This window comes from Tripterygium wilfordii, chromosome 14, assembly GCF_013401445.1.
Source record: "Tripterygium wilfordii isolate XIE 37 chromosome 14, ASM1340144v1, whole genome shotgun sequence".
NCBI classification, from domain to species: domain Eukaryota; kingdom Viridiplantae; phylum Streptophyta; class Magnoliopsida; order Celastrales; family Celastraceae; genus Tripterygium; species Tripterygium wilfordii.
The window spans coordinates 9,292,528-9,316,588 of NC_052245.1; the positions used below are offsets into that span (position 1 = coordinate 9,292,528).

Here is a 24,061-nt window from a genome sequence, read left to right on the forward strand (position 1 = left end):
CCAGACGAGTCACTTGCTGGGCGAGTTGCGGGTAGGGTAGAAAGTAGATTCGGCCCCATCCAACCCATATGCCCCGTCCCCATCCCGTTCCAAAGTCGGATCACGAAAACCTATGCTATTCGAGGCGGGACCATCGGGCTAAGATGGGTGGGATAGGAATTGTCATCCCTAGTCTTATCAAAACAGGATCCTCTTGGTTTTGGCCTTTTGGGTTACTTGATTTGGGCCGTCCATAAATTCTGCAAAGCCAGGTTTAATCCGGCGCCGTTTGGGTCATCTTATGCGCTGCGTTTTAACAACTTTGGGAGATAATACTCTTTCGGCTGCTTGTCCTTGTTGAATCACACATCTGTCTAGTCTCGACAATGGAACTTCGTATTTGCAGCGTCGTATCTCTGTTCATCGTCTCTTGTTTGCTCTTTAAATTAGCACGGGTGCGCTCTCTTTCTCTCTCTGAACTACTTTACTTTCATGTGGATAGATGTATCCATGTGTTTTGGGGTGTCGATCTGAATCCGATGATTGTCACGACTGATTGAAACGATCTCTGACATAGGGCGGAAGTTCTGGTTCGGTTCTTTTCATCGATAGCCAAAATCGTCAATATCTTCGCACGCCATCGACTAATGATGTTGCCGAGGTAATCTTTCTTTTCATGGCCCCCCTTTTCCTTCTAATTTTTCTTTCGAGTATTTTTTTATATGTTTCTGCGAAATTCCGTAGCTTGGATCCGGTAGTATTGGTTTGCATCTTGTCGGTTTCTATTTAATTGCGGATGATCAGCACTGTTGGTTTTATAGGTTAGGGATTTGAATATCTCGCCTTGATCAAATACTTTTTTTAGATTCAATTTTGAGGCATAATTGACTTTATCAGCATAGATTCGTTTGAGATCAGACTCTTGTGAGTCTAGTATTTTGTGGTGCAATTCAACATTGCTCATTGAAATTATCAGCTAAGAGGAACTGAAACAGGGAAAGTTAGCGGTTATTGTTAAATATTGCAAAAATGGAGCCATGAATATCTGAACCTTTCCATGTAAAGGATCTTTCCAGGCACCAATTTCACGATATCATGTCTGTTTATCATCTTGTCCCCAAATCCATTTATGTGATACTTGCGTTGCTCCAGAAACAACTCATGTTCACAAGTATCTCAAAGAACAAATGTCAAGAACTTAGGATTCCAGTTTCTATGGGGCCACATATATTCTCTGATTCTTTTTTTTTCCCCTGTATGTACTGACTCATTTGATGGACACTCACTTCTAAAAGTAGTTCGTCTTATTCTGTGTGTTATTTTCGTTGAAGGTGGCCGAACTTAGTCGAGTCATAGAAACACTTTGTTTACACAGTCAGTTGTGAACTATCTCTGGGTTGTATTCTTGGGGAAACATATTTACTTTGTGGGTGGCTTGTTTATTTTTTTGCGTGTCACGTGATTTTTTTCTCTCTCACAGTTCTTATGGTGGTTTTCTTTTCAGTCTCAATCACTGTTTCTTCAAGAAGTTGGTGCTGCTGTGTTAGTCTTGCTTGGTTTTGCACCACCCCCTACGATTTCAGCTTCTGGTTCATCTAAGGTTATTGAAATGGTTTAAGTACTGTTTCTTTTTCTTTGAGTCTTTGCTCATAGGCAGTTTGTCTAATACATGTGTTGCTGCCTCTCTTCTTGGCAGTTGAATGACGTTCTCATGCCTAATCCATTTGATAGGCCTCGTGCTGTATTTTTGCTGGAAGTTGCTGGGATTGGTGGTTCTGACCTTTGTTCTGACCTTTGTTTTCCTATGCTCTATGAAACTCTTTTACACTTCATAACTCCTTTTTTATTTTTTGAGCAGATATCAGACGTGTTGGCCTGACTAATATTCCTTTAAGCAATGCTTTAAGTGGCAAGATCATTCCGAGTTCCGATAAAGCTAACATTCAACTTCCAGGTAATTGATCTTCTACAGTCATGATTGATTGGCTAGTTAAATCGTATGGACATGATTTAGGTTATGTTTGTTGTATTTGGTCTTGAATTTTGATGGTCTTTGTTATTTATGAATTGCAGATGAAGATGATGTCTCTGTGGTTTCTTTGGATGACAGACCTGTAGATTTCACAGACAATGAAATAATTGATTTTGTCAGTCATCAAACTCATGGCTAATGTTATCTTCTTTATGACATACGTTATCCTATGTTCATTTCTTTAACTTCATTGAGCATCTGGTTGACATGTGACTTTGGATTTTTCTACTTGTTTAGGCATCTTGGTTGGGTGGATCTTACTCTAATGATGTCTCAGAACCCTTAAATGGACATCTCACAATTCCTATGGCAAATGGTGCTAGTGTGAATCTTTATATGTCAAAGGTTCTTCCTATTAATTAATATGTTACTTCATGCAAATAATATCTTAGGCTTGAACTTTTCTTTTCTTAGAAAAACGGTATGTCGATTGTTTGCAGAAACCTGACAGGGAATTTACAGAATCTTTACTGGCATTGTTCCACAATGCCAGAACGGCAATAGAGATGCATGAAGATTTGTCCCAAAGCATGCAGAAGCCTGCTGAGCTGCTGATGGGTACTTTTAATGGGATCAAGGTGATATCATGCTTTTACCCCCTCCCGTTCTTTCTTTGATGTTTCAAACTTGTGATGGTCCTATGTTAAGTCGTAAACTGATATGTTTTATTTTGGTCTATATTTAATAAAATGGAATTACTTGGTGCTGTATGAGTGTATATTTCTACTTCTCTGCAAGAAAGATGCAAAATAGATCTGTTTATTTGCGATGTTTATAGTTCTCCAGTATTAAGCATCCATGGGTCTTATGTTATATGGTCATCTATTCATATGGCTGACAGTAAATGTATAATAGCGTGATACAACTAACCCTGCCAAGATTTATATATGATACAACTAACCCTTTCCTTTTGTTTTTGTCTTTTTCAAGAATGACCATTACTCACAGAAGAGATACAAAAGGCACATAAACACAACCCACAAATCAGTAATACTCCCAGTTACAAATTGACACTCCAAATTCAACACAACACAAACGCACGCACCTAGGAAATGCGTCTCATAACGAATGCGCCCCATAGGGGTTAAAGTCATAGATACTGAGGAAAACCCGACTAGTGTAGAAATGGGAAATACAAAAAAGAAAATTTGTTGATGTTTGAACACTGATTTGAAGAAGAGTAGAATCAACAGGTCCAGAGTTGTTCTCACCGAGCCAGATCAAACATTTAAACAATGAAGAGCTCAAGAGCATGCCTCTTTCTTGCCTCTATCTGTCTATCTATCTTTCTTTTTTTCTTGGTTGTGGATGATAAGTGGAACCCACGTGATAGATTTATCCCAATTTTGAGAGGAGCTTCTTCCACCTGTAATCCTAATTTTTGTTTTACTGTTTGCTAAGTGACTAAAATGTTTATGAATGTTTTCTTTTCGTTTGATTAAGTGATCCATAGTTTCGTATTTGTTGACATTAAATGCGCTAGATTTTATATCTTTCCATGATTCTGTTTGTTTGTGCATACCGACTGTGTAGGTTATATGGACAAGTGATGTGCTATCCTGATGTTTGCACTGTTCTTCTTACTGTTTCCATCTATCTAACTGCATATTCATTTACAAATGTGTTTTGCAGGCATTGCAAGAGAATGATGATTCTGAAGGTGTTGCACAGCGGGCACTGGAGCTATTATTTGTTAGTGTCCAAAGTTTTTGATTCGCTGCAATCAGCTTACAAAGGTCAGTTACTTTACCATTTAATTTTAAGCTGCAACCATAGTTGTCAATATCATAAGGTACCTGATATGTAACGTAAAGAGAGTTCGCATATAACACCTGTATCGTGAAGGAGATGAAAGTCATAAGATACAAGTTTTTTATGGTCCTTTTTTATCGTAGCCAATTCTGAATTGCATGATATCATGCATCTATAAGTTGTAAACAAATCCACTTAATAAAAAACCCAAAATTGATAATTATATTACTTAACCGACTTAAATCAACTAATAATTAACATAATATTCGAAGAGAGTCTCAATCTCGAATGAGAGAGAACAAGGAAAGAGCCTTTTGATAAAAACCAAAGAGAGGAGAGTTAATTGATCTGGGAATAGATGCCCATAAGTCTCTAAAGAAGAAGAGAGAGAAATAATTGCCGAGAAAGCAAAGTGCCGGTGCATGGTCTTCTGTCTGTCTTCATTTGGAAGATTCTAGATTATTACATGTGTATTAAAAATTAAGAAAATCGATACATGCTATGATACACGATATCGCAACTATGGCTGCAACACTTTTCTAGTCGCGTATTGATAGGGAAAGAAATCTATATGGTGTGGTCAGCTTTTGAATTTAACTTAGGTTTTATAGTTTGCTTGCTAATAACTTTGAGGGATTTAATAACATGGATTTCTCCAATATAATATCTAATTAATTTAGACGTGAAGAGCCAATTCATGGTGACTCGTATTTCTAAAGCAACCTTTTGACACAAGGTTATCATCTGTATGTAGTTTTATGTTTTATTTAGTTGTACTTTATTTATTTTGCTGTATTAATTTATAATTGGCATTGGGTAGGCGAAATTGTGGGAGTTGTATTGCTTAGTGGGACACCGCCTTTAGAATCAGAAACAATGCTGAATGTGATGTTTACTTCCCGGCCATCGGCACGCTGGTTGGTGGAAAGTAAGGAGTCTACTAATTCTACCATTGCAGAAGTGGTGTTGGTCAGACAGACCCTCGCTTGGTTGACAGGAATTATTCTTATCATTGCAACTCTTTTAGGGGTAAGTTTTTACAGTGATGTCTGTTTTGTTCAATTTACTTTGTAGAAAGCATTGATAATTAGCTGTGGTTTACTTCCACTGGTTACTTCCTATATTCCTTGTTCATTTATGAGTTGGATGCATAGTTAGATATTACGTGATGAGAAAATGAGTTCGTATCAGTTTCTTAGCTCAATGTATCTAACCCTCATGCTATGCAGCGTCAAATATTTTAATCCTGATTTACTTGCTAGAAAGTCTTATCATGCAAAACATTTTATGCCCCAAGTTGAGCTGTTACTGTCGAATAAAGTATATGTATAATTTTAAAAGATTCTCTTACTAAAATTGCTATAAAAATTTCCTCAGTCGTTTGATATTTATATCACAAAATGGACTCTTTTCATGTTAGAGGGAAAAGTTGAGGAAAACATCACCTATTTTTAAGGTTGTCTTTTTAGGTCAGGTGACTTTCCATATGAAATTAATAGGGAGAAGAATTTAGACGGTATATTTATCATATCCGTAATAAATTAATATACAAATCTGAAGGTGGCAATTAAAATTTGAATTTCTGCTCGAGATGTTCTCACTTCGGTGATTTCATCAAGAGTTTTGTTGGGACATCTTTTTGAAAGAGGATTTTTCTTGGTACATAGGGAGCAAACTCGATATTTGAATTGCTTTCTCAATATATATATATAGTCCAAATTTATGTTTGTTAATATGTTCTCAGGACTTTTAGATTTTGTCGTCTTCATTATGGTTGTCCTCTCATATGATGAGCCCATGAGATGATGGGACTAGAATTTCCATATATGGTTTTCCAGTATACTTTCATTAGATTACGTCAAATACTTGAATATTGAGCAATGTGGTGACACAAATACCATATATTGGTTTTCTTCTTTTTGGATGCAGATTCACTTCCTCCTCAATATGCCACTCACAAGGGACACACTCCTGTATTCTAATGTCAAGCTAGATTAAGCTGAAAACTGCATACTGATTCTTGAATGTTTCAAAAGGGACACCCTGGCCTCCTGTATTCTAGTGTCTGCGTGTTTTTGATGCCCCTTTTTTTGGTTTCTATTAGGTTACTCTAGCAAATCAGATGTTGTCTTTTTGGGTAGTTGCTACAGGACAATCTGGGTTTGTAAACCAGAACAAGCAATAATTGAAGAAGCCATCACCCGGTTTCACTGCCCTATTAAGTGATTCCTTCCTGGCAATGGATGAACGATGATTATTATGTAATATATATTAAGTTGTGAAGGTGGTCATCTTATATTTTGTACTTGTTGGTTATGGTGATTCTGCCTTGATTTGTAGTCAAAAGTTTTTCATTCAACATCTTTTTTCATTGTGAATAAGGGTAAAATGCTTTGAGCAAATGGTTGTAGTTCCATTATGCATAATTTCATTTTCTGAAAATTAAGATGAAACATCCATCTTAGCTATAACCTCCTCTATTCTGCTATCGACAACTCCAGCAATAGGATACTAATACTTGATTGCATCTCCTTCAATCTGAATGGAATCCCATTTGCTGTCCAATCAGCAAGATCTGCCAACTTTACGAATCTTGCTAGTTAGATAGACAATATTCACTCTTATGTGGAGCTAAGAGCACGCTTATTGTCTTCATTGTTAACCATCAAAATTAGATTCACAAAATGCTTGCAAAAATTTCTGAAATCCAACTTTTGATTCGTAGCTTGAAGATGCTGACTTTTGGATTGCGTATATTTTTTTGCCAGTCCTTTCATTTTTATTTTTTCATTTAATTTCTATTTCAATGTCGTGTAAATTTATTCGAAAAAACATTCCAACTACAAAGTATACTATTGTTTGTACTAAATATGACTGCTAGTCATATTGTGACACATGATAGTATGGGGCCCAACATTGTATACTCTCAAGTCTCAACAAATCGGCAAGCAACACTTGGGCAATCCTATGAGATTTTTATGGTGACTGTTTCTTCATTTTACAGGGATTATGATCTTGTTTGGTCTGAAATCCAAGATTATGTTGCTGAAAATCAGGGTGTTTGAACATGTATTGTGCAATAGAGCTAAAATCTAGGGATTTATCATTGAAACCATTTTCTTCTACAAAAAGTGGTTTGGTTAACAAATGAGCGAGATTTTAGCTAGGTATGATCGTAACAAGCCAAAAGATTTAGGAGTTTTATGCTTATATGTTACTAATTCCTCTCAAATATGTTTTTAGCTACTGCGCATCAAATGAGGACTAAAATTGACCATCTTCTGCACTTTGACAAACAAGCCACCTTTCCATGACCATCCACTAACGATGAACAGAAATGACAACCGCCAACCTCACATCATTCCAAGAGAGTGCGGTGAGATTCATGTATTTTGTGCCTCAACGACCTCCTTGGATAAAGCCCATGATATGAATTCATCACCATTGATTCATCCATTTTGAAGATACAGAGATTACAGGGGAATCTAGACAAGTAACCTAAGTAGCAAATCAGTAGGCACTGGGCTCCATGATCTAGCACTTCATGTTGTGTCAAGATCATGCCTAGAAAATAAGAGAAGTTAACCACCATCACAATGTCAGAAGCTTTATAAGAAGCAGAAGCAGAAGCAGAATTCGAAGATACCCCACATCAAACACAAACTCCGCATCTACAACTTTATCTCCTTTTAGCATGAATTCGGTCAACTATTTTAGCCCAATTTTATTTTCATTCAAGCCTCCATGGCTATTATGTTTGTTTTAGTTATTCTCAATGAAAACTTCTTGTATTCAGTGATTTATTATTTTCATCAATTCAATAAAAGAACTTTCATTCCAGTGTTTGTCTTCTATATTCTACTTTTTTCATGTGACACTTAGTAAATTTTAAGTCATTTTTCAAAAATGCACACTTGGACCAGTAATTTTGTGTTCTCAAAATTGCACATAGCTTGTCTAGTATCAAGAGTCTAATTGGTGCAAATCTCATATCAATAATTTGGATGTCAATAAGTCCTGACACGCTCGAACCTATATTTACATCCATCACTTCTATCACAGAGGGCTAGAAACGATTGATCTATGCCCAGACGCTGAAGAGGCCAACAACTATATATATATATATATATATATATATATATACACACATACTCCTATGAGATCCTAAAATAAAGTCTTTTAACTTTCAGAGTTTGCTTTTAGGGTTTAAATTTTTTTTTTAAAATTTAGAAAAAATATATTTGCATTTTGATCGATTTTACAAACTCCAACGATGTATTTTTGTTTGGACCAAACATCAAATGCAACATAAAAAATATATGAAATGTCTTTTGTTTTATATCTAACGATTCAGAATTATTATGCACTTTTCATATTGAATTTGATTTTTGTTTCGAAAAAAAAATATACCGTTAGATTCATAAAACCAATCAAAATACAAGTATACTTTTTCCAAATTTTTTATAAAAAAGGTTAGGAGAGAGAGAGGAGAGCAAAAAAGTGAGGAGTGAGGAGAGATAATAGAGTAATAAAAAATATTATTCTATATTTATAGAAATGAATTGTGGGTCTCTAGAGGTAGGGAACAACTGTTCATGTATTGTAAAATAGAGAACAATTGTAGAGAACTTATCAAACAAAAATTACTAGATTTATCAAACAAAAGGTGACTGGTGCAACTACTTGTTGGGTAAGAGGCGGAGAATTGGTGAGTTAGTCACGACTAGTGTTTGGCTTTCAATGAAGGCGAGGAAGTCACCCAAGGTGAATCGCGATTGGTGTTACACAATTGAACCTAAAATATTACCATTCATCACACTGCCGTGCCTTCCAGTGAAGGCGAGGGAGTCGTTTTAGGGTGAATCGTGACTGGTTTTTGGATTGAATCTAAATCTGGTGAGGGAGATTGTATTCTACAATTTTAGATCTCAACCTCAAGATAGATCCAATGGCTGTTAAAGAAACCCACATTTTACACCCGCAAATTACACCCTTAGGAGAGAAACTCTTATGTACTTTTGGTCTAATGGTGGTATGAGTAGACTAAATAAGCTTCAAGTCAAATCTAATATAGAAAATTGTAGTTTCAATTGCAGATCTAAATCTCTGCACGACATATCACGATTGGGTTGTGTACTCATTTTACTACTATTTTTTTTTTCCCTTTCGAATGGTATAGTGGTATACCCTAACGAGAAGGGTCCATCTCTCTCATAAACCGTATTTTAAATCATACTTTGTACTTTGATTTTGCATTTCAAGCAACCAACCTGGAAATCTTAATTTGAAACAAATTTATCTGGCTAGCTTTCCATTTTGAGCTACAGCCATGGTAATCATCTCAAATCCAAGTGAATCCAGCTACCATGTTGTTCTTGGACCTTCTATTCTCCACTTGGCATATTGACTCTACAGATTCGTCATTGTTTTAGCACCAGAAATGCGCCTTGTCACCATTCGCATGGTCACAAATTCTTCGGCAGCAGAAGGGTGTATTCCCACCTGTGATAAGAAAAACGTTCAAAATACAACTCTGTGTGAGAATAGATTAGATTGCCAAATGGGGTAAATAAAAATTATTCATCATTCAAATGATTCATCCTGGTGCAGACCATCAATGGAAACATTGGTCATCTAGCCTCCTTCACCACCTTTGCTTTTATGAAAGAAAGGAAAGGAAGGCTTAATTTTATCCCCTCCTTTCAATGAGCATATTAAATTCATCAAGAACTGACTAAGAAGAATAATAGAGAAATAAGTAGAGTTAGCCTTGTCGTGGAGGGAACAACAGCACCTCCAAGTTAATAATACATAGGGTTATTGTTTTCTTTAGAAATTAAGAATAAAAGAAAATACGGTCCAGAAGCTGCATGAAATGGGGAGAGAAGTTTCAACATTTTTATTGAGAATCCACCAAGCCTAATTCAATATTCCAATGCCCCTTGGTCAGAATCTAAAATTAGTTTGATCTTATCTCCTAATGACTACTTGTCAAAACATTAGAACTTCAGAGACATACAATACTTATTACTATTTACCTAGCCTCCAAATTTATGGCACATCTTTGTGGTGCAAAGTCAGTAATGTGATTATGTGAGTATTTGTTATTTCATACACCACCACCATCACCAAGAAAGATCTATTTATCATTATTAAGAGGTCAAGTAAAGAGAGCAGTATGAATTCACATATAAAATGCAGCAGAGTTCAAGAAATGGTTGGATAAGGAGGACCGAAAAAAGGTAATTCCACGAGTGATCCTCAAATTGCTCACGTATTTACAGATCGTAGCACCATGAATGTTCACCTATCTATTAGTAAAAAGAGCTTACCGTGCTATCAAATTGTTCCTTGGTTGCTCCACACTTGAGTGCAACAGCAATGCCCTGGAACAACACCCCAGTAAGAAATCAGAAATTTAAGGCATGACAAAAAAAGAAACAAAAATAAATGTATGGAAATGGAAGGAAAAATCAGCTGGTGACACAGACACACAGTACTCTGCCACACATTGGTGAATGGACTGTGTATATATGAGTTGCAGCAGGTGGACCCAGGACATCACAGTTTGCATTGCTCCAAAATGCAGCATTTTATAGTAACTATGTATTGTATCCATAAAATAATCACCCACTACCAAAAAACTAGAACTTGACCATTAAAATAGTCTTTCTATTTAAATGAAAAAGAATTTCAGCAAAAGTACTTTTATAAAATAATTAGGTTACTTGCAAGGAAATTATTAAGCCGGCTGAAGATCAGTGAATTAAGAGCTAAGGAGTATGAAAGCCTTTTAATGTTGCCGCATCAAATACCAGGTTACAAGAATCTTTTAAAGTTCCTATGAAAAAGCAAAATTTAAGAACTATATTCGCTCAATGATCAAATAATGTTTAAAAATTAATGACGTTAAAAAAATAGCATGACATTGGCGAAGAGCATCACTAACTATAGTAGTCTACTATTGCCACAAGGAAGCATTTTTGTGATTTCCATGGCATGCTCTTCTTTGCAGGGTCATAGTGTTCCACATTTTACATGAAAACCTCCTGTGGAAATGTGTTATTTTGACACATTTTATAAACATAAAAAGACGAAAGAGAACATCTGTCATAGAAAAGTGTATTCCGAGGCCACACTCTCATTATTTAGCATATAACATTACACAATCAACATGTATAAGCAACTTTTTTCCTTCCAAGGACCAAGGAGTGAGGAATTTTTACCCAGCAATGGATAAGGTACCATGTATCAGAACCATGAATGAAACTGAAAGAAAACAGTAAACTTGCCTGCATAATTTCAGCAGAATCTGGGCCGCACATGGATGCGCCAATAACCTTGTCCGTCTCAGCATCAACAAGAAGTTTCATAACTGACTTTTCTTGGCGTCTAGCATGGAAAAGGGTAATGAGTCAAAACAAGTGTGTGTGCATGAATGCAAAATGAGAAGTCCGTAAAAAGGCAAGCGTAAAACTCAAAAGAATTAAAAAGTTAAGGTCTAAGGTTGACAGAGATATTTCCTTTTATCATCTACCACTTTTTGTAATTTCCTCCCAATTTATATCGCTTCTTTCACCTCAAGACCATCCAAGCATTTGGGAGACAGATTAACCCGTTACTCTTTTATTGATCTGTAAAAGAAAGGTTACATCTCTAAACCCACGTGCATGCCTAATTGAACTAGCTGTCAACCAAGATATTACACACGAGAAAAATCCTTAATTGCCTGGCTCAACCTAAAAGGAGATACATAGAGCTTATTGTTAACCATGTGCTTCCCAGCCATGTATTTGTCTGCTTTCTACACTGACAGTAACGTAGGAAGAGAAACCGAATAGACAACTAAAAGGAGTGGGAGGAGAAATGATACTTAATGAGAACAAAACAGCACTTTAAAGTAGCTGCAAGTTCTGAATTTCATTCGTAAAATATACTTATCAGATCGCCTGACCTCACTAACATGAAAGAATATATTTATAGTTATAGATAGAACTACAAATCCTAAAGACAGTCAAACTAATAAATAATAATAAATGCTAGATAATTCCCAGGAGGCCAGGACAAAATTAAAATAACAAAGTTAATTAAAATAAAAGATTGCACAGTAGAAGTTACTGCATCAGACAGGCACAGAGTGTTGTTCACCAAAAATAGATAGTCTCTTAATATTTACAGAAATTCGCCAGCATAAGTGGTCTTGCATTTCTTTTAGTCTAGTTGATAACTTGCTATCTTAGTCTTTTTTACTTATAGCCTACATCATAGTGTTCTAGTCAAAAACTGTTCTGTAATTTTCTAAAGCAGCCTGACTCTGGATACCATTATCCCTATTAGGTATTTTTCAAGAATGCAGCTCAGTTCATAGAATTTTGTGAATAACAGTGTTCAAGATTGTGCACCGTAATTCTAACCCTATAAATTATTTTCTAATTTAGTTGTTAAGCGATAATACTACTAGAACTTGTGCTTCCTTCTTATTTTATATCATCAACACATCATTGACTTGGTCAAAGTGGCTGAGCTGTTCCTAAGGCATTGGCCATATCCAGCCATTAATTATTGTCACAAATATTTTCCTTCCTGTAGAAGGAAAACCCGAACTAAAGGTCATTCAGTCATAAACAAAAAACCAAATATGTGCAACCACAGGAAAGCTATACGAACCATGTAAGCAACAAACTTAAACTAGTAGCCCTGTCACTGTAAGTCCACAACTCAACAAGATCTTATTTCAGGAGGGGAAAAAAACACTTTTGTTAATAATTCCTGAAACCTTCCATCTTCAATCATCTCCCCTAAGGAAGATACACTCCTAGCTAGAGTAAGTTCATCTTATGAGACAAGACTAAAATGGAAAACGGGTAGTGAAAATAAAGTACAATGGAATATGATGGCCCAAAAACTCATTTCCTTAGAGCAATAAATCATAAATCAATGAAAGAGCTCACTCACATCAAGCTATGATCCAACTTATCATAGCGGTTAACAGTCAATTTGAAAGATTACAGATACACATGAACATAATGGTAATTTGCTGTACATACCCAGAAATAGTGTTCTTCATAGGATTGAATGTTGACGTGAATACTAGAACATCACCATTTGCTTGCTCTATGGCCTGCTCTTCACTGAGGCCCACTACAGAAAGAGGAGGTATGCTGCATGGTAGCATCAAACAAGTGATTCATCCGGACAATAGAGGAGAAGAACCAAATGGAAGAAAAATAATAAACCACTTGTTTTTTCTGATAACGTAAAAGTAATTAATCCTATACATCAATCAAACTGTAGTGAGGTATCCAATAATGTATCACAAAAAGCAGTAAAAAATAAGAAAATAAATTCTATCACAGTAATCGAGTTCACAAAATTAGAAAGGCAAAAGTAGTATAGCTCATACTGTGACAGTTGACTGCTGCGTGGTATCTTACATAAGAGAAAATGTTCCCTTCATCAAAGCCTAAGACTAAATTGTAACTCGTAAGCTAACACCAACGAAGATCGTCTATTAAGGTTTCAGAGTAGTTAACACTAACAAAGTAATACAGGCCTGACTTTTGAGTTTTGATATGTAACTACTTTTAATTTCGCGATATTCTCAAGCCCACAAAACCTGCCATAGTTTGGTCCATTCGATCTCACCTTGAGTCTTTCTAATTATAGGGCATTTAGGTAGAGGCTCTAGTTCTCATTTTTTAGTATAGTTTAGAAATCTATGAACCTAAACCCTAAACTTAGAACTATATATTTAAGGAAATAAATCAATCAAACAAAGGAATTTTTCCTTTGAATATAAATGAAAAAACAGTTTTTACTCATTACAAATGAAAAATAATCATGAAAGTTAGGGAAAAAAAATTGATAAAAAATATCTACCACTACAAAGGACAGAAAATGTTACCTAAACACTGCACAAGGTATGTGAATGTAGTCCGGCTTGGACGGTTGGTTACCAAAAACAGTTTTCTGCAGGCAATACAAAATTTCATTGAACATCAAGTAAATTATTAACTAATCAAAAGGTGGGAGGCCATTGAAGTGCAAACTCAATACCAATAAATGAAAAGGGTGCAGATAAAACTCATACCGCAAAGCAGGTTCCCTCCATCAGTGCCACAGGGGTAAGATTCATTCGGTTTGTGACATCACCAACAGCCCATATGCTAGGTATGTTAGTGCGTGAGTACTCATCCACCTGAGAAGAAGGAGAGAGAGAGAGACATGTAACGATTTTTGAAAACATGACATAATAATAAGAAATTTCAGACGTAATAATAAGAAATTTCAGAATAATGCTCCCAATAGATGGGCCAACAAGTTCCAAGACGAAAAACAAATAATAAAATGTGGAAATCAAAATCCAGTGACCTTAAAAATATAGTCAAATAAAAAATGCAAGCCTTCAAAGGCACTTGCCATCTTCTTCAGTAAACTCTCTTTTCTTTAGCAGCAATAGAAAGGTTGTACTTATTAATAGCAGCTGAAAGCTTTCTTGAAATTACTCAGATGGTACTAGAGGGTCACATCTTGCATCCCCAGGAGCATATGGCATCAGACAAGAAGGGCAAAACTTCAGGAGAGTAAGAAAAAGCCATTTATTATTTCTTATATCTCTTTGTGTGTATGTACTTGTGAAAGACAGACAGAGAGAGAGAGGCAAGGAGAGAGGGTAACTACAAAAGTAACACTGAAATCTTTTTTTTTTGAATGTTAAAAGTAACACTGAAATCATAATAAATTGTCACCAGTATACCTAGTTTACTCAATAATAAAAAAAGACAAACAAAAGACGATTATTTACCTTCACAGCTCCTGTTTGGTCAAGTTCCACACCTACGGCTTCCAAATTCAGCCTCTTTGTATTAGGTGCCCTACCTGTCACAACAAAAATATGGCATTTCCATCATAAGAAGCATTTTTGTCTAATATCTCCCTGATTTAGTAGAGTAATAATTGTAAGTCTAAAAAGTACATAAGCCTATCGCTACAAGGTAGCCAGTTGCATTCAAATCTCGTCAGAAATACAAAGTTTATAACACAAACAGCTAAATTATGCATAGATAAGATGACTTGAGCTGATAGTTAAGCAAAAGTGAACATCTTAACTTGCCAAAAAAAAAAGCAAACATCTCAGATACTTTTATAAGTTACACCAACCAGTATATCACTGTCGATAATTGAACCATTCTAATGCAGTATGCTCTGTGAGGAAATTTTAAGACATCAATAGTTTTGGATGACCACTTCTTGAAATCTATAAATTAACCAACACTTGAACACAAAACAAGTTTTTGTGCTTAGACCATATATCAATAATAATGAATAATCCATATCATAAAGAAGATAGAAAAAAAATGTAACATAAATCATTACAGAAAAGATAAATACATGAATGAATTTCTAAAATAAGGACAGACACTAGCAGTTTGGCAGTAAACTCAAAGTTTATATTATTTTTCAAACAACATTACAAAACCTCCTACACATGGAGATGGAGGAGGTGGAATTTTATGGCACAAGAAACAGAAGGTAATGGGAGAAGAAGTAAAAAGAGAAATCACCATTTCATATTGATTCAATCATCTATTAGAATTCAGAAGATAAAAGAAGGCCATCATGTTAAAGTAAATGATATCCGATACAATTGAGAACTAAGTGAGAATTGAAGTCATTATACTTGTACAAGATCTACTAAAATATGGGAAGCTACTTGGGGAAGAATACTCACTATGGAGTGTGAACAGCATTCAAAAACAAAGAATTTATTTGACAAATGGATGCCCTCACGTAAGGCTATAATATTTCATATATTTTTGTTGATTAAATCACATCCCATGAGATAGATGGAAATATTATGTGTGTGTGTATATATTTTAGAAGCTTCCACACTGCAATCCTTTGCATATATGACATAGACATGCAAAAGATTCTAACCAGTCAAATAGCTTTCCAAATTTTCCATAAAGAATTAAAGTTTGACCTCATAAAACCAAACAAATACATCAAACATATTGATAGCTTAATCATCAAATCACATTCATGTCAATCTTCTTTTAGATTTACAGAGATAACAAGGCTAAAGGTTTTTATCCAAGAAAACTTACTGAAGTGTGTACACTAGAATATATACATTCATAATTTTAATGACACATATAAAAAGGCTGCAATTTACAGTTTATGCTCACTAAAACCAATGATTTTACAAGTATTATCTAGTAACACAACCAAAGTCTTTTTTATCTTCAAAGCAAGTAAAAAACCATCACAAATAACATGGAAACATCATATATGAACATGCAAATAATTCAATGGGGACAGTAATTACCTGTAGCAAAGAGTACGAGATCTGCCATCAATTCTTCACCATGATTTGTTCGTACTTTTATGCCATTCTCTGTTTTAATCAGCTGATTATAGGTATATGACAATTACCATGAGGTCAAATGTTTAACAAGTAAAAAATTAGTTTCAAAATGCTAGAAAATAAGAGCAACCACTTGTGGGAAAATTGCCCGGTGATGGTACCTCTGTTAAATTTGTCTGGGGGTGTAAATTAATTCCCCTGCCTTCCAAATTTCTTGCAACAACAGCTCGCATTTCAGCATCAAAACCTCTGCAAGAGATAATGTAAAAAAGACTCATTAGAACTGCAACGGCATCCCAAAAACAGGGACATTGGACCAAAGAAATGGCAGGTAAAACTTGTTCTAGACAAGACATAAAAAATTGGAAATTTCACTTCTTTGAAAGGTAAACCTTATTATAGGCAATTTGTGCCCACAATGGTAAAACTTGACTATAGCATCCAGCCCATCCCAAGTGGCCAGTAGAAAGGGCCTGGAACATAAGCTAACATGATTTCGAGATAAATAATTCCAGAACTCCTATGTAGAACAGAAACTTTAAGTTTTCCACAGTAGACATGATTTACACAGTTGCAACTATAAAATGGTTCCTATCATTGGCTTGATTCCAATCTGCATCTATTCCAATATGTCCAAAGTTACACACTGTGGAGATCACCAAAATGAGCTTACAAAAAAATCCAAGTATCTGAGTCAAGAAAAATACTTCCTCAATCTCCTTCGTAGTTCTCCAGCATAGGAATTCAAAAGTTAAAGCCAACATTATAGACATAAGAATAACCTTAATGGAAGTTCCCTTCTGAAAAATAGATCTACAGTGGCACCAAAGCCGCGCCATATTGAAGCAAACTCAACAGCAATGTACCCTCCACCAAGCACCACAGCGCGCTTGGGTAAATCTTCCAGGCTCAACGCCTCATCAGAGGTTATCCCTAACTCCTAAAAATACAAGGTAAGTGTAATTAGAACAAGGTGAAAAAGAGGACATATTAAACTTAGTGACAACATTCAAAGATTTCCCCAATTGAAGCTCAGTTGATGTTTCAAGCAGCAAATGCAAATAAAAGACAATAAAGCATACACATATTGAACCATCTATAATTGGCGACGAAAATAATTAATTTTATTATTTGGGAATCCACTATGAGAAAATTATTAGCAAATACATTACACTGACAGTGTAGTAAAGAACTCTGTTGTAAAAAACCATAAAAATTTCTAATTATCTTACAGAATTAGCAACAGCCAACCTTCCAAGTTCCAACAAATGTAAAGCACAACACCCCCCCTCCCCCTCCAAAAAAAAAAAAAAAAAAAAAAAAAACAGAGTCAATATATGATATCACGCTCATAGTATCATAGTATCATATTATAACTGCTTCACAAGTAGGCGTTCTTAATGTTTTTTCCTTTTGCCATCACATTGGTGACATTTTAGATTAGGAACTTTTTTTTGTTTCACTCACTAGGTGCCCCTTTAACAAAAAATTTCTTGAATTCAAAAAGACATTTGGATTAGGAGTAATATTCAATGACCAAGTTGACAATATTCACATAAGAATTTTAAATGAATCGTGTTGCAATGCCAAATAGCATCTATGGTAGATATGAAATAAACAGAAATCCAAATACAAAAGTAGAAGTTACAAATCCACCTGCCCAGGGATATTTGGGCGTTGGGCCCGACTGCCTGTTGCAATGAGTATGTGCTTTGCCGAATAGCTCAATTTGGTGCCATCTAGTTGTGTTACCTCCACTTCATTAGGACCAACAATCTTACCCTCTCCTTCAAACAATTTGACCCCAACATTTGACAATAATCGCTTGTAAATTCCATGCAACCTGATTATTTCATCAGTCTGCAGAAAGGAAAAGCATTATGACCCAAGCACAACAAACTCATTAATTGAAAAAAAAAATTCCTATAGAGTAAACTCAAACCAAAATGTTCCAAATGGCTCATTAGGAAAATCTGTAAACAGTGCAAACTATTTCACTGTCCATAGCTCTTCAAATGATTGAACAGTTTCTTACAGTAATTATATCGAAGCATTTGAGAAGGCTACTCTACAAACAGGAAAAAATATACATGCAGCTTAATTTGAAGGTGTCAATATTGCTGTCTACATCACCTTCCCTCATAAAATCAATGGAAGGGAAATTTATAGCCAATATGTCTATCCCTCCATAAAGTTTAAGAAGAAAGGCCAAAATCAAAAAGAGAGGCGGTATTTAAAAGTAAATGGGAAAAAAAGTAAATCAGCATCAAAGACTTCTAATTCCTTTCCCAGAAGGTACAATAATAACAAGAATGACAAGCCTAACTTCCCAATATTAACAGTACAGTAGATTAATACTCAGTCAAAACTACATGGAGTTCACCACACAAATTCTGTTTCAGCAATCACTCCTAATAAAGTTTCATCCAGAGCTAGCATTACATTATTCTTCTAAATATGGATTGGAAACCATAGATGTCGAGTAAACAATGGACAATTTGAAGCACTAATACAAGGGGACGTTAGTTAGTTAATAATTACCTCACTAATTCCTGTAAACAGAATACCCAAGATTATGAAGATGAGAGCAAAAAGAATACTGACCTTTTTCTCCAAAGGCTTCTTCCAATTGAAGTCGACTTTCTCATTTATTTCCCACCCATAGTTCCTTGCATCCTAAACAACCAGAACCATAGACTAATCAAACATTTGATAATAGCATATAAAGATGGGAATTCATTGTCAAACAAACGGCAGAACTATATACATGAAACAATTCAGTAATAAAATACAGGATATATAAAACATATCCCAAAAGAAACAGATTTTTTTTAATGCTACAGATAAAAGCATAGAAAATGTGGAATTAAGATATATCATTGAATTCCATCACCATACTGATTACCAAGTATACTGACAATCCTTGAAGGCTTGAACAAACACATGTTGTCTGATATTTAGTGGCAGCAAAAAAATAGTTAAAATTATACATCATACTAGAAGAGTCCAAATTATTTTTTTCAAATTGAAGACATTCACAATTACGTTTTTAAAATATTTGCATGTTTCCTGCAAAATCAAACCTCTAGACCATCAAGGTATCCTTCTAAAAGGGCACTCATGAAAGTGCCAAATAAATCCAGCATATTAACATTTCAAAATGAAGTCACATTTGTGACTGCAATACGTAATTGCAAAGAAGGCTCTAGCAAAGACAATACTTTAAAACTACTCTTCACTTGCAAACTTGGAGGCTAAAGGAGAAAAGATGACAAAAAATTTCATACTTTAAATAGAAGTGTACTAAAGCATACACCAAATCCAAGTCATCCTAGAATAATCACATTCTCACCTCAATTTCACCTCCAAAAGATGCTCCATATACCAAAATCTTCTTGGGAACACAACCACGGATTACACAACTGCCAAGCAAAATGTGAGAAGCATTGATCATTAGAAATTTGCTTCTAGGAAGAAAAAAAGAAAGGATTTCCAGTAACAATCATCATTCAGTAAATTAAAACTCTCCAACTCAGAAGTTAATAGAACACATAAATACAATCACTTCAATTGGACAGAAGTAGCCTCAGCTGACACATTCATTCAAGGGTTTTTATGTCAATAAGACAATTGTCAATATTATCGTTATTTTGAATGAGAGTTTTTTTTGAATGGAAAAAATTTATTCACGCACCAAGGGGTTGCAACCCAAACAGATTACAAGGGGGACATATTCGGATTATCAAAAATACTCTCAGAGAAAGAAGAACCCCAAAATCTAAGACACTCAAACCTGCTGCCTATGAAAGAGTCTATTGAGGATTCCTGGTTATTGAAAATTCTGCTATTTCTCTCCAGCCAAATCTTCCACATTATAGGCATTGGTATCAATTGAATGAACTTTCTATTCTTTTTGTCCCTGCCTGTAGCCATCCAAGCCATCAATTCCTTGTCAATAGTAGCACTAGGTACCCAAGAAATGCCCAACATCCTTAGAGCATTGGTCCAAATTTTGGTAGACCATGGACAGTGCAATAGGAGATGATTAATTGATTCCATATCCACTTTGCAAAGGCATTTTTGAATGAGAGTTAAAAAGAATATGTAGTTGAAAGGGGCAACAAGAAGGTGCAACCCAAATCATGGACCATTATTAGAATTTGTACCCCACAAAGATACAAAATGCAATCACAAACGCTATCACACAAGCAATATGCAAGTGCAAGCATATGGGAAAAAAGATTAGCCCATTAATTATAGGGAAAATTAAATATTATTCCCTCATTGAAGAGTTTTGTTCCAAGAAGAACACTCTTAAAAGTCTTATTCCATAAAGTCCATGTAGTTTGAACTAATATTTGAAAAGGGACAAAAAGTTAAAATATATGGTTTTATTGTCTAAAATACACTCATCTTTATCCTCAAACATGGAACATACCTCCTACACATGATTTATCTCTGCCCTCCGACGGAAGCTTCGTCTTTGCTGACGAAAGCTTCATCTTCACCTCTCATGGCTTATTCAAGAGTTCTATGGCATTTTTATAGTGATTTTTCATCTCAATTTTTGTTGTATTCGAACTAGATCTACTCATATTCACCACGGGACTCGTAGATCTTGTTGTTTTCCTTTGATCTGTCATCACATCATTATTTTCGGCATTTTCTGTGGTATTTTCGTGGTTTTTTGGTTATGATTTAGGATCTACAGACCGCAGGTGATTTGTTATCTGCTTTGATTAATTTGATATATGTCATAATGTTATATGTCTTGCTAAATGGTATCTGTCTTTAATGAAATATTCTCTTTAATGAAGTGTTATCTGTTTGAAGTTCCGAAACAAATAACATATCAGAAAAGATCCGAAACAGATATAATATCTGCATATTCAGATCCGATTTTAGAAGGAAAAAAAAAGAGTTCGAAAAATCATAAAACCTGAAAGGTGATATGCCTTGGTCTGTGGAATTGATTGGGGGTGTTGATGGTCGTCAGCGTTGGCCGTATTGGCCAGATCTAGCTCTTTTTCAAACGTGGCCATGATTTCATGAAGCTTTTCCGGCGACTCAAGTGATAATCGACTGTCAGTGATGATTGGGCTTTGATTGGGCTGACCTAGAGCTTCATTTTCGTAGTTCGTTCGTAGAAAACGGTGGCCGAACGGCCAACTTCAGATATGGTGGTGCAAGGAAGAAGAAAGAAGGAAGGAGGAGGGAGAGTATTTTGGTAAGTTGGTAGACTTTGTCCTATTTTTCTAAAGTTTTTTTAGGTTGTCCTTATTGGAATACAACTTTTAGTTTTTGTCCTCATGGGTAAAAACCCCTTAATTATACTTTCTTGCCATTATTCAAATTACAATCAAAACTTTCTAAACATTCTTTTTCACACTGGATAACATAATCATTTGTACAATGGTTAACTAAATTTACATTAGGTCCTCCACAGCTTCTGAAACATTTATTCCACATCCTAGCCCCAAGGACAACATACAAAAAAAAAAAACACCATAGCCCCAAGGCACATACTACAGTATTTCCCGATTGCAGCTCAAGTAAATCCTACTCTGAACAAAATACCAACAAATATGCCAGGATAAGCTAAAAACCTAAATCAATTATAGGAAATTGAAACCATTTCAACAAACACAGCCCTGAGATGGATTCACATGTTTAAGCATAAAAGTAAAATAAAAAAGGCTTTCGAGAAGAAACAACAGTCATAATCTCAGTTAACTTACGTCCCACCAACTCCTCCTATTACTTCTGAGCTGATTGGATGAAATGGAAGCTCGCAGATCCCAACCTTGGAACATAAGATTAAAAATAGTCAGTAGGGGATTATTGTCAATAAAAAATTTCAGCCATACACGAGAATATTTCCATCAAGTCACATTTATCACCTCAATAGAGTAACATACCACACAAATCACATCAAAGCATCCATGTGAGAAGGTTTCTCCCAAAAAAGCAAAACCGAAACTAGTTCGAATAGCACAGATGCATACCTTAGCTCCAAAATTAGCAGAAAACCTAGCAGCTCGAACACCTCCACTGCCAGCTCCGATGACAAACAAGTCAAAATCATAGTGAGCCTCTTCTTCACCGGAATTTCCCACCTCCCCATCAACAAGCATCTTCCTCGGCAACGTTGTCATGACTGTAGGTCTGCTAGATCTAAATCCACGAGTAATCAACAAATATCATAACTTATGAATGATACTTGGATAAAACAACAGAGTTACTTCCGATAGGCTTAGCGTACACAACGGCCTTCTGGTAGTGCCAGAATTCAAAATGGCATATTCAAAACAAAAACAAAGAAAAAAATAAATGCTCGAATTCAATGGTTTATCACGCTCACCTTGAAGAAGTTGTAGATCAATTGGACAAGAAAAGACTAACCTAGGGTTTGGTTGTTAAGCAGAACTACAGAATCGTGTGTATAAATACAGACAATTACGAGAAAATAATTTTTAGTATAGATTATTGATCATAGAACTGATAGAATAGTTCATTAATTAAGAAGTTCGCATAAGAAATAATTAATTAATTTGGTCTGCCATTGCAGACGTTCAATATGTTTGTGTGACGTCAGCATCATAAATCACCTAACTGAGAGTATTTGCAATGGTGAGCTATTGGGGACAACAAATTTTCTTGGAGATGTGTTTTGGTGAAAAGTATTTGGCAATGGGAATGCGAATAATATACTAAATAAATAGTGTCAATTTGGTGTTTTTTTTTGTCTATATATTTGTAGTGAAGCAAGTGGACCTTAAAACAAACCTAAATTTCTTTTGGTTTGATAGTTGTAGTGGAAGAAGAACAATGAAAAGTTTAGTGTGCAGGCTCCGAAACCATTATAGACAGGAAGAGATTGGTGAAAACAAGTCTTATTTTCAAGCATCTCTTACAAGGCATTTTATAGGGAGCAAGCACAGCTACAATCATTACAACCATAGTTACAACCATGGTTAACATCAGTTAACCCTGACGTCAACAGGCAGCAAGCACATCTACAACCATCGTTACAACCATGGTTAACATCAGTTAAGACGTCGACACTTAACCATGACTTAACTAACCAGGGGACAACTAACCCTAGTTAACGTACATGATTGCACTTTATTTGTTGTCACACATCATACACAGAGCTTATCACACACATTTTATCTCACAATATTCAAAAGACGACAAGACTGTTAGTTTTTAAGGAAAGTGCATTTATGGAGGTCATCTCTGTTCTTGGTGCCCAATTGAAGCTAATATGGGGGCAAATCAAACTTCGATAAATAACATATTAGTCCCTACTTTAGGAAAGGTGGACACTTAAGTCAAAGAAAAATATTTTGTCGTATAAGTATCTATTTTAAAAATTAATAATTACATAATCTCACATTTACCCTTCTTCTTCAATATATAGGGATCTAAAAAATACCAACATCTAACACACCAACTCTCCATATCCACCATTGCCACGTTTGCGTCCATCTCTACCACTGTCACTATCCGTCTCCATCTCCACCGCTACCACCACCGTCGCTCCTCCACCACCATCGCACCTCCACAATCATCTTCTTCATTTTCTTATTCTTCTTCTTCTTATTTTTATTAGTGTTCGTCTTCATCTTGTTAGATTTAATATGTAATATGAAATATGATATCGTATGTTACTGTTTGAAATAGTAATGTTACGTGAGAAAACGGACCAACTTCGGGTCTCCCTTTTTGGTGGCCGTTTTGGACGGATTGTGCATCTCAGTGAGGGTAGTCTAACGGTGGTGGTGATGTAGTGATCGTTGGCGAAATTGTCTGGATTTGAGACCTTTTCTTTCATGAAACAGTAACATGCACATGTCTAAATGATTTGACAGAACTTGACAGATTATTTCTAGATTCAACACTCATAAGACTCAAGAAAATCCTAAACG

General features: G+C 35.4%; 2 protein-coding genes across 4 annotated transcripts; one reads left to right on the plus strand and one right to left on the minus strand.

Moving 5' to 3' along the window:
• Window positions 1-275: 275 nt before the first annotated feature.
• LOC120015506 lies at window positions 276-6,122 on the plus strand. Its single transcript, XM_038867966.1, is given in 12 exon segments — window positions 276-434; window positions 557-640; window positions 1,484-1,579; window positions 1,676-1,751; window positions 1,838-1,933; window positions 2,053-2,126; window positions 2,249-2,356; window positions 2,452-2,589; window positions 3,644-3,705; window positions 3,707-3,747; window positions 4,584-4,792; window positions 5,693-6,122. Coding segments are annotated over 12 exon segments (1,122 nt in total). The 5' UTR covers window positions 276-365; the 3' UTR covers window positions 5,762-6,122.
• Window positions 6,123-8,939: 2,817 nt separating this feature from the next.
• LOC120014370 (glutathione reductase, chloroplastic) lies at window positions 8,940-22,777 on the minus strand. Of its 3 annotated transcripts, none has more exons than XM_038866308.1 (16): window positions 22,492-22,777; window positions 22,136-22,295; window positions 21,869-21,933; window positions 19,483-19,552; window positions 18,735-18,806; window positions 17,787-17,990; window positions 16,913-17,070; window positions 16,292-16,379; window positions 16,092-16,173; window positions 14,568-14,641; window positions 13,854-13,961; window positions 13,668-13,732; window positions 12,811-12,924; window positions 11,056-11,155; window positions 10,096-10,149; window positions 8,940-9,265 (listed from the first exon to the last, which is right to left on the minus strand). In XM_038866308.1, exons 2-16 carry the CDS (start codon window positions 22,283-22,285, stop codon window positions 9,173-9,175), a joined length of 1,497 nt encoding a protein of 498 aa, XP_038722236.1. In that variant the 5' UTR covers window positions 22,286-22,295; window positions 22,492-22,777; the 3' UTR covers window positions 8,940-9,172. The 3 variants fall into 3 exon arrangements, with proteins under 3 accessions (XP_038722236.1, XP_038722234.1, XP_038722235.1); XM_038866306.1 differs by having other exon boundaries at window positions 22,136-22,304; window positions 22,492-22,776; XM_038866307.1 differs by lacking the exon at window positions 22,492-22,777 and having other exon boundaries at window positions 22,136-22,322.
• Window positions 22,778-24,061: the final 1,284 nt, after the last annotated feature.

Coding starts and splice junctions, on each gene's coding strand:
- LOC120014370 (XM_038866308.1), bottom strand. CDS start 22,285: ATGACAACGTTGCCGAGGAAGATGCTTGTTGATGGGGAGGTGGGAAAT. Junction 18,807..19,482: donor CTTTTGGAGGTGAAATTGAG/GTGAGAATGTGA, acceptor CTGGTTGTTTAG/GATGCAAGGAACTATGGGTG. Junction 12,925..13,667: donor ATACCTTGTGCAGTGTTTAG/GTAACATTTTCT, acceptor GCTACCATGCAG/CATACCTCCTCTTTCTGTAG.